This window comes from Triplophysa rosa, linkage group LG7, assembly GCF_024868665.1.
Source record: "Triplophysa rosa linkage group LG7, Trosa_1v2, whole genome shotgun sequence".
In the NCBI taxonomy this organism is placed as follows: Eukaryota; Metazoa; Chordata; class Actinopteri; order Cypriniformes; family Nemacheilidae; genus Triplophysa; species Triplophysa rosa.
The window spans coordinates 9,522,684-9,540,406 of record NC_079896.1 but is presented as its reverse complement, the minus strand read 5'-3'; the positions used below and the strand labels follow the sequence as shown (position 1 = coordinate 9,540,406).

General features: G+C 39.6%; 2 protein-coding genes across 2 annotated transcripts in view; both read left to right on the top strand.

Moving 5' to 3' along the window:
* zc3h3 (zinc finger CCCH-type containing 3) overlaps nt 1-1,065 on the top strand; it is a 70,271-nt gene extending 69,206 nt beyond the window's left edge. The window contains exon 12 of the mRNA XM_057337705.1: nt 505-1,065. Within this exon, the coding sequence (XP_057193688.1) occupies nt 505-536 (32 nt within the window). The 3' untranslated portion in view covers nt 537-1,065. The remainder of the gene's footprint in view (nt 1-504) is intronic.
* A 5,514-nt stretch (nt 1,066-6,579) lies between these two features.
* mafaa (MAF bZIP transcription factor Aa) lies at nt 6,580-10,508 on the top strand. Its single transcript, XM_057338041.1, has one exon. The coding sequence runs from the start codon at nt 7,420-7,422 to the stop codon at nt 8,371-8,373; it is 954 nt and encodes a 317-aa protein (XP_057194024.1). The 5' UTR covers nt 6,580-7,419; the 3' UTR covers nt 8,374-10,508.
* Nucleotides 10,509-17,723: the final 7,215 nt, after the last annotated feature.

Genomic DNA, 17,723 nt, shown 5'->3' with positions numbered 1-17,723 from the left:
ACCATAGCGTGTGGTTGCTCTGTTATCTCCTAGTACAACCACACACACAAAGAAAGAGCAGTTAATTGATACTAATGGGAGTCTAAACCACTCTCGCTCTAAAGATCGGACAAACTTCTCTCCGCTTTGCATAAATTAGCACGCGCTCTATGCATCACTGCCTGTATCTTTTCTTCCTTCCTCCGTGCTATCACTCACACTTTAACAATCACATACTCCTGTGTCACTCCTCTATCAAGAACAACAGAGCGATAGCTGCTTCTGTCATTATGTTGTCAGGGCTATTTATTTCTTGCTTTTCCGTCTCGTTTTTTCAAATCAAAATGTCCTCTGTATTGCATTTAGTAGGGACGTAGCTTGAAATTTGGGGCCTGTATGGGTTAATTTACTTTCTTGAGAACATAAAAAGGCTTTTATTCGGAACTTAAAACTTTGTTTTGCTTTATGTGCTGTACAGTGTTTCTTTGTGGAATTTCCCCCTCTCCTTTCTTTTCTCTGTTACAGGTAAAACACTACATATCAAGCCGCGCTTCTAAACACATGTTTGCGATGCGGACAGAACCCTTGCTGAAGGTGGGCAGTGGTTCTATGGTGGGTTATTTTTATCTTGGAAAAACTGTGAAAGATGAGCTTTTGTTTTAGAGATTTCCCCCTTTTAAACCTTTATAGAATTTTCAGTTTATGAATTTTCATTAGATTTCAAAACACTAGATTTACAAGTTGGTTAAAAGTCACCATGTTAGCTTACTAGAATTCAGAGGTGCAAATTCCAGAAATTTAGTGTATAGATATTCCGCAGAATATTTCTAAATTGTTTAAAATTGCAGAACCGTGAATCTCAGTTTAAATATTCGCACCGTAATGAAATGCTCATTCATCAAATATAATCAGAAGTTTACATGTGGAGTTCATAGAATTATTATGGAAGCGTAAAGTAATTCTCAGGGGGGGGTTAAATGGCATTTTCCTAAGAATGCAAGATTCTAAGTTTATGCAAAAAATGGATTAAAGTGTCATCTTGAGTAATTGTATTTTGAATCGAATGAAAGCTTGAAATAAAATTGCTTTGAGATTTTACGATTGTCGTCTCCTTTTTTCCCTCTGATCACATACTTGCGATTACTTCTGGGTGTAAACGTGTATGGGGTTTTGTGTGTACTCACTAAACAAAAAAAACAGTTACTGTAACAGCTGAAAAATATGATTTGACCTTTTGTGAAATATAGAAGACAGGTATTAAAATAAACATTAAAGTCACAAGCCATACTGCCATGTTGTTTTATGAGTAACGTTATTGCTGAAGTGGAAAGTATCTGCATTCCAACAACACGAAACATCCGTGTCCGAAACATCGCTCATGGGTGTGGTGCCTGTCAATGTAATTGAGTCTTAAGGAATCTATAGGAAAAGACAAATGCAACACCTCTCTTGACACTCTTCAAAACCCATTTTTCTTCTCCGCTCACTTTTTCTTTCTGTAACTGCTGTCTGAACAAATCCATCACAACTAATTTTTGACAATGTCATTTTCGTTTTTCCTCTCCCTGTCTTTTCCTAAAATGCGTACTTGATTGAAGATCTGTTCGTGGATGAGCCAGCCTCTCGCCGCCCTCCTCCTTTCCCACCTCTCGGTGGGGGTAATATAATTAGTATGTTGAGTGTTAAACAGTGGTACAGTACAAGGGGATGATGGGAGCCGTAATCCTCTGAACGCCCCTCGCTGTGCGGAGACTGCTGATATTCTGGCTATTAATGCTCCGTTGAACCAAGGCCTCATGCTCTGTGACAAACGACCGCTGGTCGCTACGGGAAACCTGGTTAACCATCAGCGCAGACAACGACAGGGGGCATTAATACACCGTGGCGAGGGTCTCGCTGCGGAACACGACACACTCGCTGGCACTGACAAGCCTGTTCGCCTGTTAACGAGATAAAGGCCGTCCCCATGATGCGAGCCACATTTGTGTTCGATGGCGAGATGACACAGAGGAATGGAAGGAAGGCAAACAGTCTCTCATCTAGCCTCTCTGTGTCTGTCTTCCTCCTGTTTCATCGATCATGCAGGAAGGAATGCTTTTTGAGATTTATATGAGTGTTGTACAATCAAAAACAAAAGTTGTCGTATATTGCCGAAGCCCTTTTAGACTATTTATCTTTTCTGTACTGCAGCTATTGTGGTGGTCTCAGGTTTTATACAGGCCTATACATGTTTTGAATGTTGACAATGTTTTGGAGGGGAAAAATCTTTAATCTAATCTTTAAAAATCTTTAATAGAATACATTTATATTTTTACTGAAATAATGTCAATATGTTGTTAAAGGGATAGTTTACCCAAAAATGTAAATTCTGTCATCATTTAGTCACCCTCTTGTCATTTTAAACCTATATGACTAGATTTCTTCTGCAGAACACAAAAGATTAACAGAATTTTGTAACAATTTTCATTTTCGGGTAAACTATCCCTTTAAGGACTGAAAACTTTCAATACACTGACACAAAATTTTACCAACATTGTTGCCACCAAAATAATTTACACTGTAAAAAAATCCTGTAAAAAAACGACGGACCTTTTCTGGCAGCTGGGGTGCCAGAAATAAACAGTAAAATAACCGTTTTTTTCTGTAAAATAATTTTTTTTCCCGTCTTTCCACATCTTTTTCTGTAGTTTTACATTTTTTTGTCTGTATTTTCTAAAATACACTGTAACAAAATCAGTCTTTTGCTGTAATTTTAAAGGGTTTTTTATTATACGTAGAAAAACTATAAACTTACGTTTTTTTACAGTGTAGGTACTATAGTTACCTTTACTATTGTATAGTAATTGTTTGCATTTTTATATTTCTTTGATAAAAAGTTCAAACTGTAAGTCACTACAGCTTTTTTCTACTTTGGCAGAAAGATTTTGTCACCTTGGAATTATAAGATTCTGTCTGACATTTTTGTCTTAATTTAGTTATTCCAATATTCTTATTCTGTGACAACTTACTTACATTGTGTAAGGTTTTATCTTTTTTTATCACATTTTGGCACTTTTTTGGAAAACAAAAAGATTCTATCAAGATAAATGGAATGCAAAAACTTTGAAGCTCAATAGCTCAAAACTGCTCAGAATCCAGATAGAACTTTATAATTCCAAGGTGCCGATATATGGATAGAAAGAAACTTTGTGAACTGTCAATACACATTATTACAGAACTCATGAACTTTGGAGTTGTTTAAACATTATCACCCCTCAAATAGCCTCAGAGCTGTCAGATTTTTGTTTTAAAGGCAAAAGAAAGCACTTAGGAGAGGCTTACTTGTATTCCTATTCATAATCCTCTTTAACTACGGTCACTTACCGTTTTCTGTTATCTGCATGAGAAAGAGAAATTCATGGAGCAATCACTCTTTCTTTTCTCGCCCTCCCTTTCCCTCTCGTTCCCTCGCTGTGACGGCAGGGATGTAAGTGCCTTAGACAGATGTCTGCTGCCGCTTGTCTCAAAGCTCAACGCGAGCTGCTGAGCTCGGCAAACTCTAATTAAGATCAATATTTCAATTTTTAGTAAAAGCGCATGCGAAAGAGAACGAAGGAGGGAGAGCGGGAGAGAACGGAGAAAAACACATTCACATTTTTTCCAGGACAATTTCACTCCAATGAGAAAAAAAAGGAAGAATGAAAGGTCAAGTGTAATTTTTCTCTACCTCGATAGATCGCCTAGGCATAAAAAAGACAAACTTGTTACAACTCAGCAAAGAGTCCACCCCATCAATAAAGATCATACTTTCACTGCAAGTAGTTAGTCATTAGTAGAACTCCTCCATCTCTTTTGCTCTAGCGCTCGTCTCGCCCCATCTTTCTTCTGTTTAGTGCTCCCATCTTTCTCCTATTGTTCTGTTTTTGTTGTTTATCTTTTTTTGTCATTTTTTATTCTTTCTGCCATTGTGGTATCTCCAAGTTTGAATTTTTTTAAAATCTCTTCCTCTGGCCATTTCTGCTCTTTTTGGTTCTAAGTATCAGTTTTTTTTCTGTCACCGTGCTGTTTCCATCCTCACTTTTTTTATGAGATCTTCAAAGAAGTTTGTTTGTTAGTTTGAATGTAGTCAAATGATTACTGCTGAATCTTTGAATGCGCATTTCAGACTTTCCAAGCTTTTCAAACCTCCTGATAACCCCCAACTCCACCTAACACCTCTCAACCGGTTTGGCTAAAGAGGGGTTAACTGGACAAATCCGTCTCAGTCGTTTTCACAGTGCGTCCGCTTCACCCCCACCCTTCTCTCTTTCACTTCTACTTCTTTTCTCCTTGGACGTGCTGATGTCCATTTTGCTTAAATCGGTAGAACTGCACCAGCAGCTAACTCCCAATATGCAAAGGCACAATGAAAGCCCTGACTTCAAAATTTATGTCTCAAGCCCTCGGCCACATCCATACCCACCCACCTCCGCTCAGTGAATGGACGATGGCAGATATTCTTAAATGTGGCATTTTCAAAGCGGACTGCTTAGCTTGGACTTTATAGCGTCCACTCATGCTTATTTGATAAAAACCCCTCATAATAATTTTCAACTTCAAATACCTTGATATGATTTGTCCCATCTTCTTTTTTCCTTTTCCGTTGGCAGATTTAAGTCTTGAGAAGGTCTATATTTCTTTCAAGAAACTCTTTGCATGTTACATAAAGTTATGAATGTCTTACTGAGATTTTGTAGGAAAAAGACAGTTGCAGATTGTAATAATGATATTAGTATTGAAGCATACAGAATGTCCACTGTTCAGATTCACTATTAAGCATCAAATGCTTATATATAGAGTGAGATATTTCTGAACACTAGGGGCGGTTTCCCGGACAGGGCTTAGTCAGTCCCAGACTAATTTAAATGTTAGAGGTGTCTTAATCGAAAAACAACTTGTCTTTAAATATATCAGTGTGATTGTTTTGTCTCAAGAGGCCCACAAGTAATGTTTTTCTGTAAAATATGTTTTCAAAAACGACTTAAATATGCTAATTTAACCAAGGCCTAGACCTGTTTTAAACTAATCCCTGTCCGGGAAACCGCCCCTATATGTAAACCATCTCATAGGGTTAGTGTGAAAGAAAATGAACTTTTTACTGTGGATCTCAGACCTCTTAAAGACAAATATTTACAAAATACCCTGGCTATTAATATAGGGCCTACTGTAATAAGAATTTGCATTACACTGACCCTGATCTTTGGTTATTTCCTTCTATGGTGGGCTCGACTGGCTCTTTGATTAAGACATATGCTGCGGTGATGAAGGCGCGCGCTGCGTGCGGCTTAATTATTTGTCGATCCGCGCAGATGAGTCGAGATGCAATTAGAGGTTAATTGCAAAAGAAATCCGGAGCACTGGCGAGGCCGATCATTATTAACTCACCCGCACAAATTGCGCATTTTCCCCTATCCGGCGGAAATGTGGATTGATTTTATTGCTGATCACGCGTTATTGAGTTCATCACTGCCTATAGGTCATACGCAAGAAAAGTTGCGTTTGTTATCCTATTTCAGATCAATGCGCTGAATGATTGTTCATGAGGTTACAGGAAATGTGCCATTTAATGCATAACTGTATAAGCAATTGAAAATGTTTAAACAGTCTGTCTAAACACATTAACGAGGGCGCTGTGTGCTCTGCATACAGGTTACGTTCTTTTGAAAATGAAAAATTATACATTTTTGGATGGCGCTGTGAACTTTTTCTTTTTCAGATTAACACCATTGGGTAACATAACATAACACTGTGCGTTTTTAAACGAGAGAGATACTTTAGTGTACTTCAAACACTAGTATTGCTTAATTTAGCCTCTATCTGAGAAGTGATGTCAGTGTTATTGCAATTGCTCATAAAGACCTTGCATTAGTTTAAAGCGAAATTATTGGCTGTTACAATGTAATCTCCAAACATAGGCCTATTGAATAAAAAATGCTATTTGCTATACATGCACATAATCACATAGATAGCTAAATTATTGACCTTTTTGTCTTATATTCATTAGCCTATATAGATACGAGACGTCTTCGTTATAAAGCATGTCTGATTTAAATACCATCACACAATATGGATTAAATGTAGCCATATATCCTAATCGTAATATATTTCCTCCTCAGTTTATATGGTTAATATATTGTGTACTGTATATTATATATACGTGTAGAGTTTGCGCAGTAATATAAAATATAATTCAAATGTGGTCACAGGTGTCAACGTGTCTCATCCTTTCAGATTTTATTTCGTATTGTATATGTTTTATAATTATCCAATAGCACCTGCTTTACTTATAACTTTTAAGAACCGTTTGTTCTTTTTTAAGTAAACATTTTCTAAGATAAGATGGGCAATTTCCTTTCCTCGCGCTTACCTTCCACGTGCGATTGCAGGGCAGCCGTCACTAGGGGGCGGGAGTAACACCTGTTTAAGCGTCCCGTCAGCTGCTACATGGAGCCCTTGCTATAGGAATACATGCCACCTGCTACCATTGGTCAGCTGTGCACTGTGGGCGGGACTAAAAGAGGACCCATCTGTATAAAGTGGTACATTGCCCCTTCCAGTGCTTCAGTGATACTGCGTGTCAGCGTCGGACCAGAGTGCAAATATAAGCTCGAGGCATTAATGCAACGGTGACAGCAGTCTTTCTAATTTAATAATCGACAAGTTTTAAAGCAACGCAAGGCGGTGAAAACACGAGGTATTTTAGCCCGAATACAGTCTCCTTCTTCGGGCTGCGGTGGGGCGTCCCACCAGAGGAACTTAACGTTACTGTGATTTGTCGCACACATTCTTGCCGTCCGTGTTTGCTGGTGCCTCTGTAAACAACATCATTCCACTGGACCCTCGAGAGGTAAAGTCTGACATTTTCTGAACTTGTCGCGCGTGCGTGGGGTGGACTGCTTAAGGCTTTTCTCGGCATATGAGGAAAGTTCTCGCTTTCTTCCCATGAAAGCATAGCCTCCGTATTTTGTTGCCTCCGTCCAGGAGAAAGACGTGGAAAGCGCGGAGGTGAAGATGGATATTTGAAACATAAAATACGAGACACTTGTATTCAACGGACGATTTCTCTGAAACCACATGTCTGCTTTAATGCGGTGCAGCGAGGACAAGTCAGGTTGGTGATTTTGAAGTCTCAAGTTTCTGCCGCCTTGGCCCGTGATATTTAAGCGTGAATTTGACCTGGGATAAGTTGTCAACAAGAGGAGTTGCAGAGTCAAACTGGCAGGTGTACAAGTTAAATTACATGCATGGGCATACGTATATCTCTGCACTATAAATAGAATTCGTCTTAAGGACTAGACACCCACTGCGCTCTTGCATATGTTTTAAACCACTCGTCTTCATCGGCCAGCTTCATCATAATCCCAGTAAAACCCACGAGTTTTCACTTTGGCTGTTAGGGCAGGTGTCGTCGCATGGACTGACATGGCCACCGATCTCGCCATGAGCGCAGATTTGCCCAACAGCCCCTTGGCTATTGAATATGTCAACGACTTCGACCTCATGAAGTTTGAGGTGAAGAAAGAGCCCCCGGAGGCCGACCGCTATTGTCACCGCCTCCCACCAGGCTCGCTGTCATCTACCCCTATCAGTACACCCTGCTCCTCCGTGCCTTCCTCGCCCAGTTTTTGTGCCCCCAGTCCCGGGTCACAACCTGGCCAAAACTTAGGAAATGGCATGAATAACAACAACGGTGTCAGCAACAACAACAATACCCAAAGTTCATCGGGCAAACCGCAGCTGGAAGACCTCTACTGGCTTCCCAACTACCAGCATCACATCAGTCCAGAGGCCTTGAACTTGACCCCCGAAGATGCCGTGGAAGCGCTTATTGGTAACGCGCACCACCACCATCACCACCACCAGCCCTTTGAGGGATTCCGCGGTCAGCAATATGTTGGAGAAGACCTCTCGGCGCCCACAAACGGTCATCACCATCCGGTGCACCATCACCACCATCATCACCACGGGCACCACGGGCACGCGCGCATCGAGGACCGCTTCTCAGACGAGCAGCTGGTGAGCATGACAGTGCGCGAGCTCAACCGGCAACTCAGAGGCTTTAGCAAAGAAGAGGTCATCCGTCTCAAGCAAAAACGGCGAACCCTGAAGAACCGGGGCTACGCGCAGTCGTGCCGCTACAAACGCGTGCAGCAGCGGCACATGCTCGAGAGCGAAAAGTGCACGCTCCAGAGCCAGGTGGAGCAACTTAAGCAAGACGTGACGCGACTCATCAAAGAGCGGGACCTGTACAAGGAGAAGTACGAGAAGCTGGCAAGCCGAACCTTTAACGGCGGGGGCAACGGCGGCGGTGGCAACACTCGGGACCCGTCCAACGGCTCTCATGGCAAAACGACTTCCACGGAATTCTTCATGTGAGAGCTATTCTTCTTAAAGACTTGTTTAAAGACAGACGTATTCGTTTTTAAGCCTTAAGTTAAAAGTTAAGTTTTAATATTTTCAGTGTGAGTTTATTTACAGTTCTATACTATTAAAGACTCAGTGTACACCTTAGAGCATAAAACCTACCATTGCATACTGCGGCATATTTAAAGTCAACATTTCATTGTTTGTGTACTTATATTAATGCAACCTAAAAGTCTTAAGGATAGTGTATGTTAGGATTACCTTTGACAGATACTGCACGGACTGTTCTACTTCATTTGACCTCCATTCTAAATATGGGATCACACGTAACCTCCAAAGGCCCATCATTTTTGCATTATGTAGTTTTGTGTGTTGTTTCTTTTTTCTATAGTAATAGTCAAACTGCAGATATGTGTTTAGAGACATACAGCCGTGTCGCACACAGACTTAAAACTGCTTCCATCATTATTTGTCCTTGTCTTAACGGATTGAAGTCTCGGGGGCGTGAAGAAAATATTGGAAATGACATTTTTTCAAGAAACAATAATATAAAGCGAGAGGGATAGCAATGCATCATTGACTTTCTTTTGAGGGGACTAGTGAACCTTGAGGGCCCTCAAGCATTGCTCAAGTCTGCATTACCCACCAATCCTGCATGCGGGACATGTATGGTACTCCAAACGCGCCAAGTCCTCTCTGTCTTCCCCATACAGCACTTGGATGAAAAGCATGGCCCTTAATCACTCTTCTTTCTCCTTTGTTTCTTCTGCTCGACACAAACAGTGTAGTTACACGAAGGGACTCACGCATACCTGCGGAATCACATGAAACCCTTACATTTTTTCTATTGTTTAAAAGTACTAAATAAGAGCAAACAAAACAAGAGAAAACGAACTGAGCCAGAGTTATTTATTTCCACTTGTACATATGTAGAGATCAATTGGTGTGTTCATTTACCTTTCTTTATAAAGTCTTTTTTGCTTGATTATTTAAAACGTCTTAATACAATGTTTGTATGTAGTAGCATGCAAATGACGAAGATATTCTCATTTTATTGAATATGTACAATTTTAAAAGAAGCCTACTGCACTATGAATTGGGATTTATATCAAATTTATTTTCCTGTGAATTGATGTTATATGGTGGACATACATACTCGATCTAAAGTCGATCATAAACACAGACTTAAATTGCTGCTAATACTCTATGCACCATAATTCGAAAGCAATTAACATATGAACTCTGATTATTTTAATTTGATACTAAATCCAAGTATGTAGAACACTGTAGTGGATGTCAACAATAAGATCCACCTTCTCTGAGAATTTTTTGTCTTAATGGGCAAGACAATTAATCTTCTTTCTTTAAATATGTGACAACCAACGAGGATGTGGTTTACTTTTTATGACATGAAAACTGTAGCCTATGCTGTATACTGTATTCAGCTTTAAGCAGTTGCCTGTTGTTTTGCAGTGCAGCATTATGATGATGATAGGCTTCTAACAATGCACAGTTGATCTACAGGTGTCACGGATTAAATGCAAACATAATTCTAAAATAATAAAGGGACTTGTGCTCAAATCTGCCTAAGCAATGATGCGCATTCTGTTGTGATGATTTGAGTCTATCAGGCGCAAACAACTAACTTACATTGAACTTGCCAAAGTGGACTCCAGGATTATCTAATGCACGAAAAATGACTTAAATCATTTTATTTTTTTCTTCCACCACGTGTATGCTTAGTTCCTAACAAATATAAAATATATCGCCCAGACTTCTAAATTAAGATCACCGTGTATGCTCCCTCACCTGGATTAGTATCTGCTCGATATTCTCACCTGAAAACCACTGTTAATGTTTATTTTTTATTTTTTTAATTATGATGCAGTTCGTAACGAAACAATCTTTCTGTCTAATGGTCTAATTTGAGGCACCGCGGCTCGAGGTTAACCACGTGTGCTGTCCTGTGTGCTGTCTTATGTAGCATAAAAACAAATAAAATGACAAAAAATGTACATAGCCTATAATTTCTATATATTTATCGAAAAATATAAATGTCCTTACGTGTCAGTAAGTCTAAATCAAAATGTTTCAAAATGGAATGTTGTTCAGAATCTTGTTTTCATAATGTTTAATAAAAAGTTCTGTCAAACGCTTCGTCTGTTTCCCCATCAATCAACAAGTGTTTTTGTATAAGTGATGCGTATAGATGTATGTTAAACCCTGTGTTCCGTTTGCCGAATGACAATTTTTAGGCTTAATGTTACATGTAAAACAACAAACAATTTACAATAAAATATGCCACGTTTTAGTTTATATAAAACATATTTCTCCACAACAAAGAATGCACAGAATGTTGAATAAAACGCATTCGATTTTGTTATATTTTCTTTTCACGTTTTCAGGTAATGCTGAATGTAAATCAACAATTCATGAATTGTTATGAAATGTAAATGCCTTATTACCGATGTGGCTTACACCAAAATTGTTAAAGCTTAAATGTTTATATGTTGTCACACAAACGAATTGTGTGATAAAAACATGAGAAATGTATTTCAAATATTCAGGTTTAGTTTAAGTGTTAAATTTAAAATGTATTTATTCGTTGGAAGGAGAACGGTGGATAACTAATTGTGTCAATTAGATTTATAAATGCTTAACAGAAATGAAGGAATAAATCAACCGGTATAACAACACATGCCAGTCTCTGTTAATTGTATTTTTGGTATCTACTTTCTCTCTTTGGTTGCTCACACTTACTTTTTAATTCATGTAATTAAAATAGTTGATAATCTAAATTTCAAATGCAAATAGACTTAAATTATTAGTGCATTTACACAATGGCAAACAGTAGCTTCCTTCTTTTGCCTCTAATTATTTTACCTAAATGTTCCCAAGGTATCCTGACCTCGCCACACCGTTTATTAAATAATCTTTCTTACTGCAAATAATCTCTAACCAAGTGGTTCTTTATTTGCTTTCTAATCTTAAATGCTTGAAAATAGATTCCAAATTAACCCGATAAGATTAATTTGTGAAACTGTATGGGAGTTTTATTATGTTTTATATTGTCCATCGGTTACTTGAGGGTTGAGCGTAAAGCGGACTGTGAAAACACTTGTTGTTGTATTAGGAAGACATAACTTCTAGCCACTGAGTCTTCTATTTAATTTCTCGCGTTCTTTTTAATCACTGAACTGGAAGTATTTATTTTCTGTGAAATATTTATGCACACGTAATTGTTTTTTTATACATTACGCACATAATATTCTACAAAACACATGTGTGAACATCCCACATTTTTATTGTCTGTCCGCCCCGCTACAGCCTTTAATTCACATAGGTGAAATACGCAAATTAATTATTTAAAAACAGCTTTTTTGCCTATACATTTTAGAGCTTCTTGTTTTAGCAAAGCTTCTTCGAAGAGTTTATTGGTTAAATGGCACATTCTGGCATTGCCTGCTTTCCATACCTGCTACATATATAACCTAATCTACCTTGTCTAGTTTAAAGACTAATGAAAATCTCAAATGTCAAACTCTCTACAGATTGTTTAATTCAGCGATGCTTTTTTTCTGTCTCTCTTTCTGACTACAGTATATTAGCTGTCTCAATTATTTCTTATAGTCCAGTCCACTATAGGTCAGTGTTGGAAATGAGCTGTATTCCTTAAATATTTTTGTACCTGTGTGGCTTGGCTTGTGTGTTTTATGCAACTTTAAATTTAAAGGATGGGGAACTGGTGTCCTTATACAGCATATCCAGTTAGTTCAGTTTCAAGATGGATTCTTTAAAAAACATTTAATGTATATTTGTATTATTTTGTATAAAACGTTTGCATACAAATACAAATGACAAATAAAAAAACATGAAAAAACATGTTTTCCTACATCATCCAGTGCTAAGGTCATAATTAGTCACCCCATGAGAAGTCACATGAGCAAGTACTACACTTGTCTATGATACTACAAAATTATTGAGGAAGATTTTTGTTTACCATTCTCCAACTGAGAAGGCATTGATAAGTTATAACTGACATATTTTTTTATTATGTAGTTTTTCTCTGAAGAAGACAGGAGAATCCATGAGGGCCCGTCTTTCTCAAACGGAAATGTAGCCTGGTTGACACACACTGAGTTAATAAACATGACATTTGTCATGTTTCTGTGTTATGTGCACAACAGGCCATGTTTGGTTAGAGCAAGAGGTGGCCACTGAGATGCTGTCTGTCCTTGTTCAGCTATAAGGCATTGTCCCAGACTGACGCTCGAACCCCATCCCCCACTCCTCTTTCTAACTTCCTCTCATTCTGCTGTGTCAGAGGAGACGATCTGTGTGACAGCCATCACTTCATCCCGACAGAGCACCTGACTACAGCACACGCACTGTTTTTGTGGTAATCGTACATGCATTTTTTTAATTTATTCATTTATTTAATTTTGTTACAACTCTGCCTTGCCAGAGCGCACATCCTTCAACCTCTGAATGATCCGAGTAGGGACCGTGCCTCTTGCTTTGTTGTTCTATTGCGCTTCTATATTTTTGTGACAGTGCTTTCGACACGGATGTATTGTACCAACAGGCACGTGTTTTGATCTTGCTTCTAAGCCCTAGGCCAAGGTGCGTTTAATGAGAGATGGGAGAAGAGGCAGAGGAATATACAGAGAGAGAGGGAGGGAGAGAGAGAGGAAGACATAGTGTGTTCTTTGGCGTCTAGGCTGCATTGCCGATGAGATTCCCCTGTAGTCAGCGTCTCTATGGCTCAGCTTACAAGAGAGCAGACACACGCTCATATACAATACACTTAACGCGCACACTAGGACAGGCTCATTGTGTACAATTTGTACACTTGCATAAGTGTTTATATATGATATATAGAAGGATGTTTTGGCATTTTCTAGCTTGGGTTTGTCTAAAGCAACCCATCATTTGTTTAGAGTGTATTGGCCTGCTAAGATTGTCTGGAAGAATAAAAGAACATCCAAAAGATCAAACAAACAAATATAATCGAATATTATATATCGTCAAATATTGCTTGCTTAAGAAAAAACATATACACTGTAGATCTGAATTATCAAGGGATTTCATAATGGTCATTTTATCAGGGTTTACTCTGCGGGCCCACTCACATTTCTAAGCTACTGCCCACAATTATTAGACGCGTTTGAAATCACACAAACAAAATGTCGCAACCTGTAAAATAAATCGACAGCTTGATGAATCGCCATGAAGCTCTATTAACGCTTAGCAGGTATTAATAATTATTTAGAACGCTTTCGGGATTGAATTAGTGACCCGGGGCGCGCACCGTGCGCGATCCCTAAACGCCGACAAACTCATTACTGCGGAACGGCTCCCTGCGCACAGCGAGCGCAGGCACTGCACAGCAGCGACCCGCCGTAGAAAAGCAATTTACAGATGGTGAGTGAGCGACCCCTCGCCGCCGCGCAACCGGCTGTCACACACACTCGCGCGCACACTCGCGCTGACACGCCGTGTGCTGAATAGACAAAGCGAAAAACATGCTATCACAGGGAGAAATTCTGCAACGCAAGCGATTTTTGTTTGCACGCTTTTTCGCGCACCCGAAAATAAACAAATAAACAGACAAACAAATGCGTCCTAATGTTGAACCATACCTAGGTTTGAAAACGAAATTGAATGAAATGCCTGAAGTTTGAGAATTTTCAGACTTTTTTACTTTGCCAATTAGTGTGTGGAAAGGGCTTCTGTCAGTCACGCCTCACCTTGACAGGTCTATAGCTCAATAGTGTACAGGTGGAACTCCCTGTGGCTTTATATGGGGTGAGCGGGTGCTGAATATTGGTCCCGGGGCCCTGCAGAAAAACATGTTTTTTAAAGGCAGTTTGATTATTTTTCCGCTTTTGTGGTAGGCTGGAAATACTGTAAAATAGCTCAAAAGGTCTCATTACAAGTAAAGTTTTGCTTAGGGTGGAAGCAAATTTTGTTCACTTTTGTGTACCTGCACTCAAGAAAAGGTTCAAAAATGAACCTTTTGAAGTTCCTGGAGATTGCAACTGTGGGGGAACCTTAAAAGTTCATTTCTGAACCTTTTTAAAAAGGTTCCAATTGGAACCCTCTCTTATACCCCCTTTCCACCTAAATGAACCGGGTGCTGGTTCGGAGCTAGTGCTATTGCTGGTTCAGAGCTGGTTCCACTGGTGAACCTGCTAAGAACCGGTTTGCTTTTCCACGGGTTAGAGAGCCACAAGGGAGCGAGGTCATACATCACTGACTACGTCTCATCTTTCCCAGCAACGTTAGCGCCAAACTTAAAACACCATCAACAATGGCAATGGTTGCTTGTGATGTTCATGGCTTTGCGAGCGTACATCTGCAGAGGACCAGAGTGCAAGAAAACAGTTAGTTTCTTCCTCAAACCAGTGTTGCTTTTGTTTCGCGTCCATCGTGAATTGAATTGAATTTCAAAAATGGCGGTCAGTGTTCGTCAGTCACGGTAACCCCGACCCAGCAACTGACGCAAGCAGTTCTTACTTCTATCCCAGCAATGTTTCGGTGCTAGATAAGAACCACATTTTCTGGATCGGAGCTGGTGCTGACATGTGGAAAGACAAAGAACCGATTTGGAACTATGCTCTGGCTCCGAACCAGCACCAAAACTGCCCGGTGCTGCACTGAAAGGGCTATTAAAGGTGCATTAAAGAACCAGCAGAGTTCCTTTTGAAACCCCTTTGTAGTCACCATTTCAGTAGTATTATTATTGCTACTGTTGTTGTTGTTGTTATTATTATTATATTACACATTATACTATAACAACATTTCATAACACATGACACAACACCATGATTCTCCATTAAATATTTATTGCGTACATGCACAAATTTAAGACAAACACAAAATGACAATACGTTTTATTTAACATCTGATTGTGATATGTATAACATTAACAAAGTAAAATAATTATGAAATAAAGCAAGCCCACCTCACTGCATACATTTATTTAAACAAACAAAAATGCCCATTTTAATCTGTAATATGTGATCATATTTGATCATGATTACTCACCATCATATTCCAAACCCTCCTGACTGTCTTTCCTTAGCAGAGCACAAGAGAAAAAATGTTGCTTTTTGACTAGTGTTTTTGTATGTAAGTGAACGGTGAATTTGTCAGTCAATAACATTCTTCCTAACATCAGCCATAAACAGAGAGAAAGTCCATTAACTGATGTATGCAGTGCAGAGCTGTGTAAATCCCAGTCGTATGGTCCTTCAGTACTGCAGGGTGACAGTTTCAAGACCACAGTCTGTTTTTTGAAAAAGTGCAATAATAAGTATACAAATACAACACTAAGAAATTACCTTTTGCCCATCAGCTGCCACATTGCACTGATGTAGGCTTCACTGACACCTGAGAGAAAGAAAAACAGACAAATTAATAAACTAACAATTAACTTTAACATCTTCAACTCTGTAATTTTAGATGTAGATATTAATGATATCTCACACAGTAGATCACAGTAGAGGGATATGTATCATCAGTAAACATCAAGATGCCACTGCCTGAGGTAATGATAAGGATCATTCATTAATGTCATATTGCTGTTATTGTGTATTAATAAGAAAGTATAATAAATACACCCCCTTAAAACTGACCAAAAATACTGAATAGAGAGAGAGGTAGAAACCAGAATATACAGTGTATCCGGAAAGTATTCACAGCGCTTCACTTCTTCCACATTTTGTTATTTTACAGCCTTATTCCAAAATTGATTAAATTCATTATTTTCCTCAATTCTACAAAATATACTCCATAATGACAACGTGAAAGAAGTTTGTTTGAAATCTTTGCAAATTTATTACAAATAAAAAATGAAAAAAGCACATGTACATAAGTAGTCACAGCCTATGCTCAATACTTTGTTGAAGCACCTTTGGCACCAAATACAGCCTCAAGTCTTTTTGAGTATGATGCTACAAGCTTATCACATCTATTTTTTGGGCAGTTTCTCCCATTCTTCTTTGCAGGACCTCTCAAGCTCCATCAGGTTGGATGGGGAGCGTCGGTGCACAGCCATTTTCAGATCTCTCCAGAGATGTTCAATTGGGTTCAAGTCTGGGCTCTGGCTGGGCCACTCAAGGACATTCACAGAGTTGTCCTGTAGCCACTCCTTTGTTATCTTGGCTGTGTGCTTAGGGTCATTGTCCTGTTGGAAGATGAACCGTCGCCCCAGTCTGAGGTCCAGAGCGCTCTCTAGCAGGTTTTCATCAAGGATATCTCTGTACATTGCTGTGTTCATCTTTCCCTCGATCCTGACTAGTCTCCCAGTTCCTGCCGCTGAAAAACATCTCCACAGCATGATGCTGCTACCACCATGCTTCACTGTAGGGATGGTATTGGCCAGGTGATGAGCGGTGCCTGGTTTCCTCCAGACATGAGTTCAATCTTGGTTTCATCAGACCAGAGAATCTTGTTTCTCATGGTCTGAGAGTCCTTCAGGTGCCTTTTGGCAAACTACAGGTGGGCTGTCATGTGCCTTTTACTGAGGAGTGGCTTCCGTCTGGCCACTCTGCCATACAGGCCTGATTGGTGGAGTGCTGCAGAGATGGTTGTTTTTCTGGAAGGTTCTCCTCTCTTTACAGAGACATACTGGAGCTCTTTCAGAGTGACCACCGGGTTCTTGGTCACCTCCCTGACTAAGGCCCTTCTCCCCCGTTCGCTCAGTTTGGCCGGGCGGCCAGCTCTAAGAAGAGTCCTGGTGGTTCCAAACTTCTTCCATTTATGGATGATGGAGGCCACTGTGCTCATTGGGACCTTCAATGCTGCAGAAATGTTTCTGTAACCTTCCCCAGATCTGTGCCTCGATACAATCCTGTCTCGGAGGTCTACAGACAATTCCTTGAACATCATGGCTTGGTTTGTGCTCTGACATGCACTGTTAACTGTGGGACAGGTTATACAGACAGGTGTGTGCCTTTCCAAATCATGTCCAATCAACTGAATTTACCACAGGTGGACTCCAATCAAGTTGTAGAAACATCTCAAGGAAGATCAGTGGAAACAGGATGCACCTGAGCTCAATTTTGAGTGTCATGGCAAAGGCTGTGACTACTTATCGTCGCTGTCGGGTGGAATCCTCGCATCTCCAAAATCATTATTTTTCAGGAAGTAAAAAACGGCATATTTTTTGAGTTATTAAACATTGTATCGTTAAAGTTGGTATTATACCTTATATTGCTATCATATACTGTTGTGTACCAACATTAACACAACATTTCCCCAAACCATGTTTAATCGGAGATACAAGGTTTATGATTTGGGAGCAGGGAGATACGAGATTACGCTGTCATTGATAAGAATGGTACGGACACAGACGT

Excerpts from the sequence above, each read along its gene's own strand:
- mafaa (XM_057338041.1), top strand. The coding sequence starts at position 7,420 with ATGGCCACCGATCTCGCCATGAGCGCAGATTTGCCCAACAGCCCCTTG.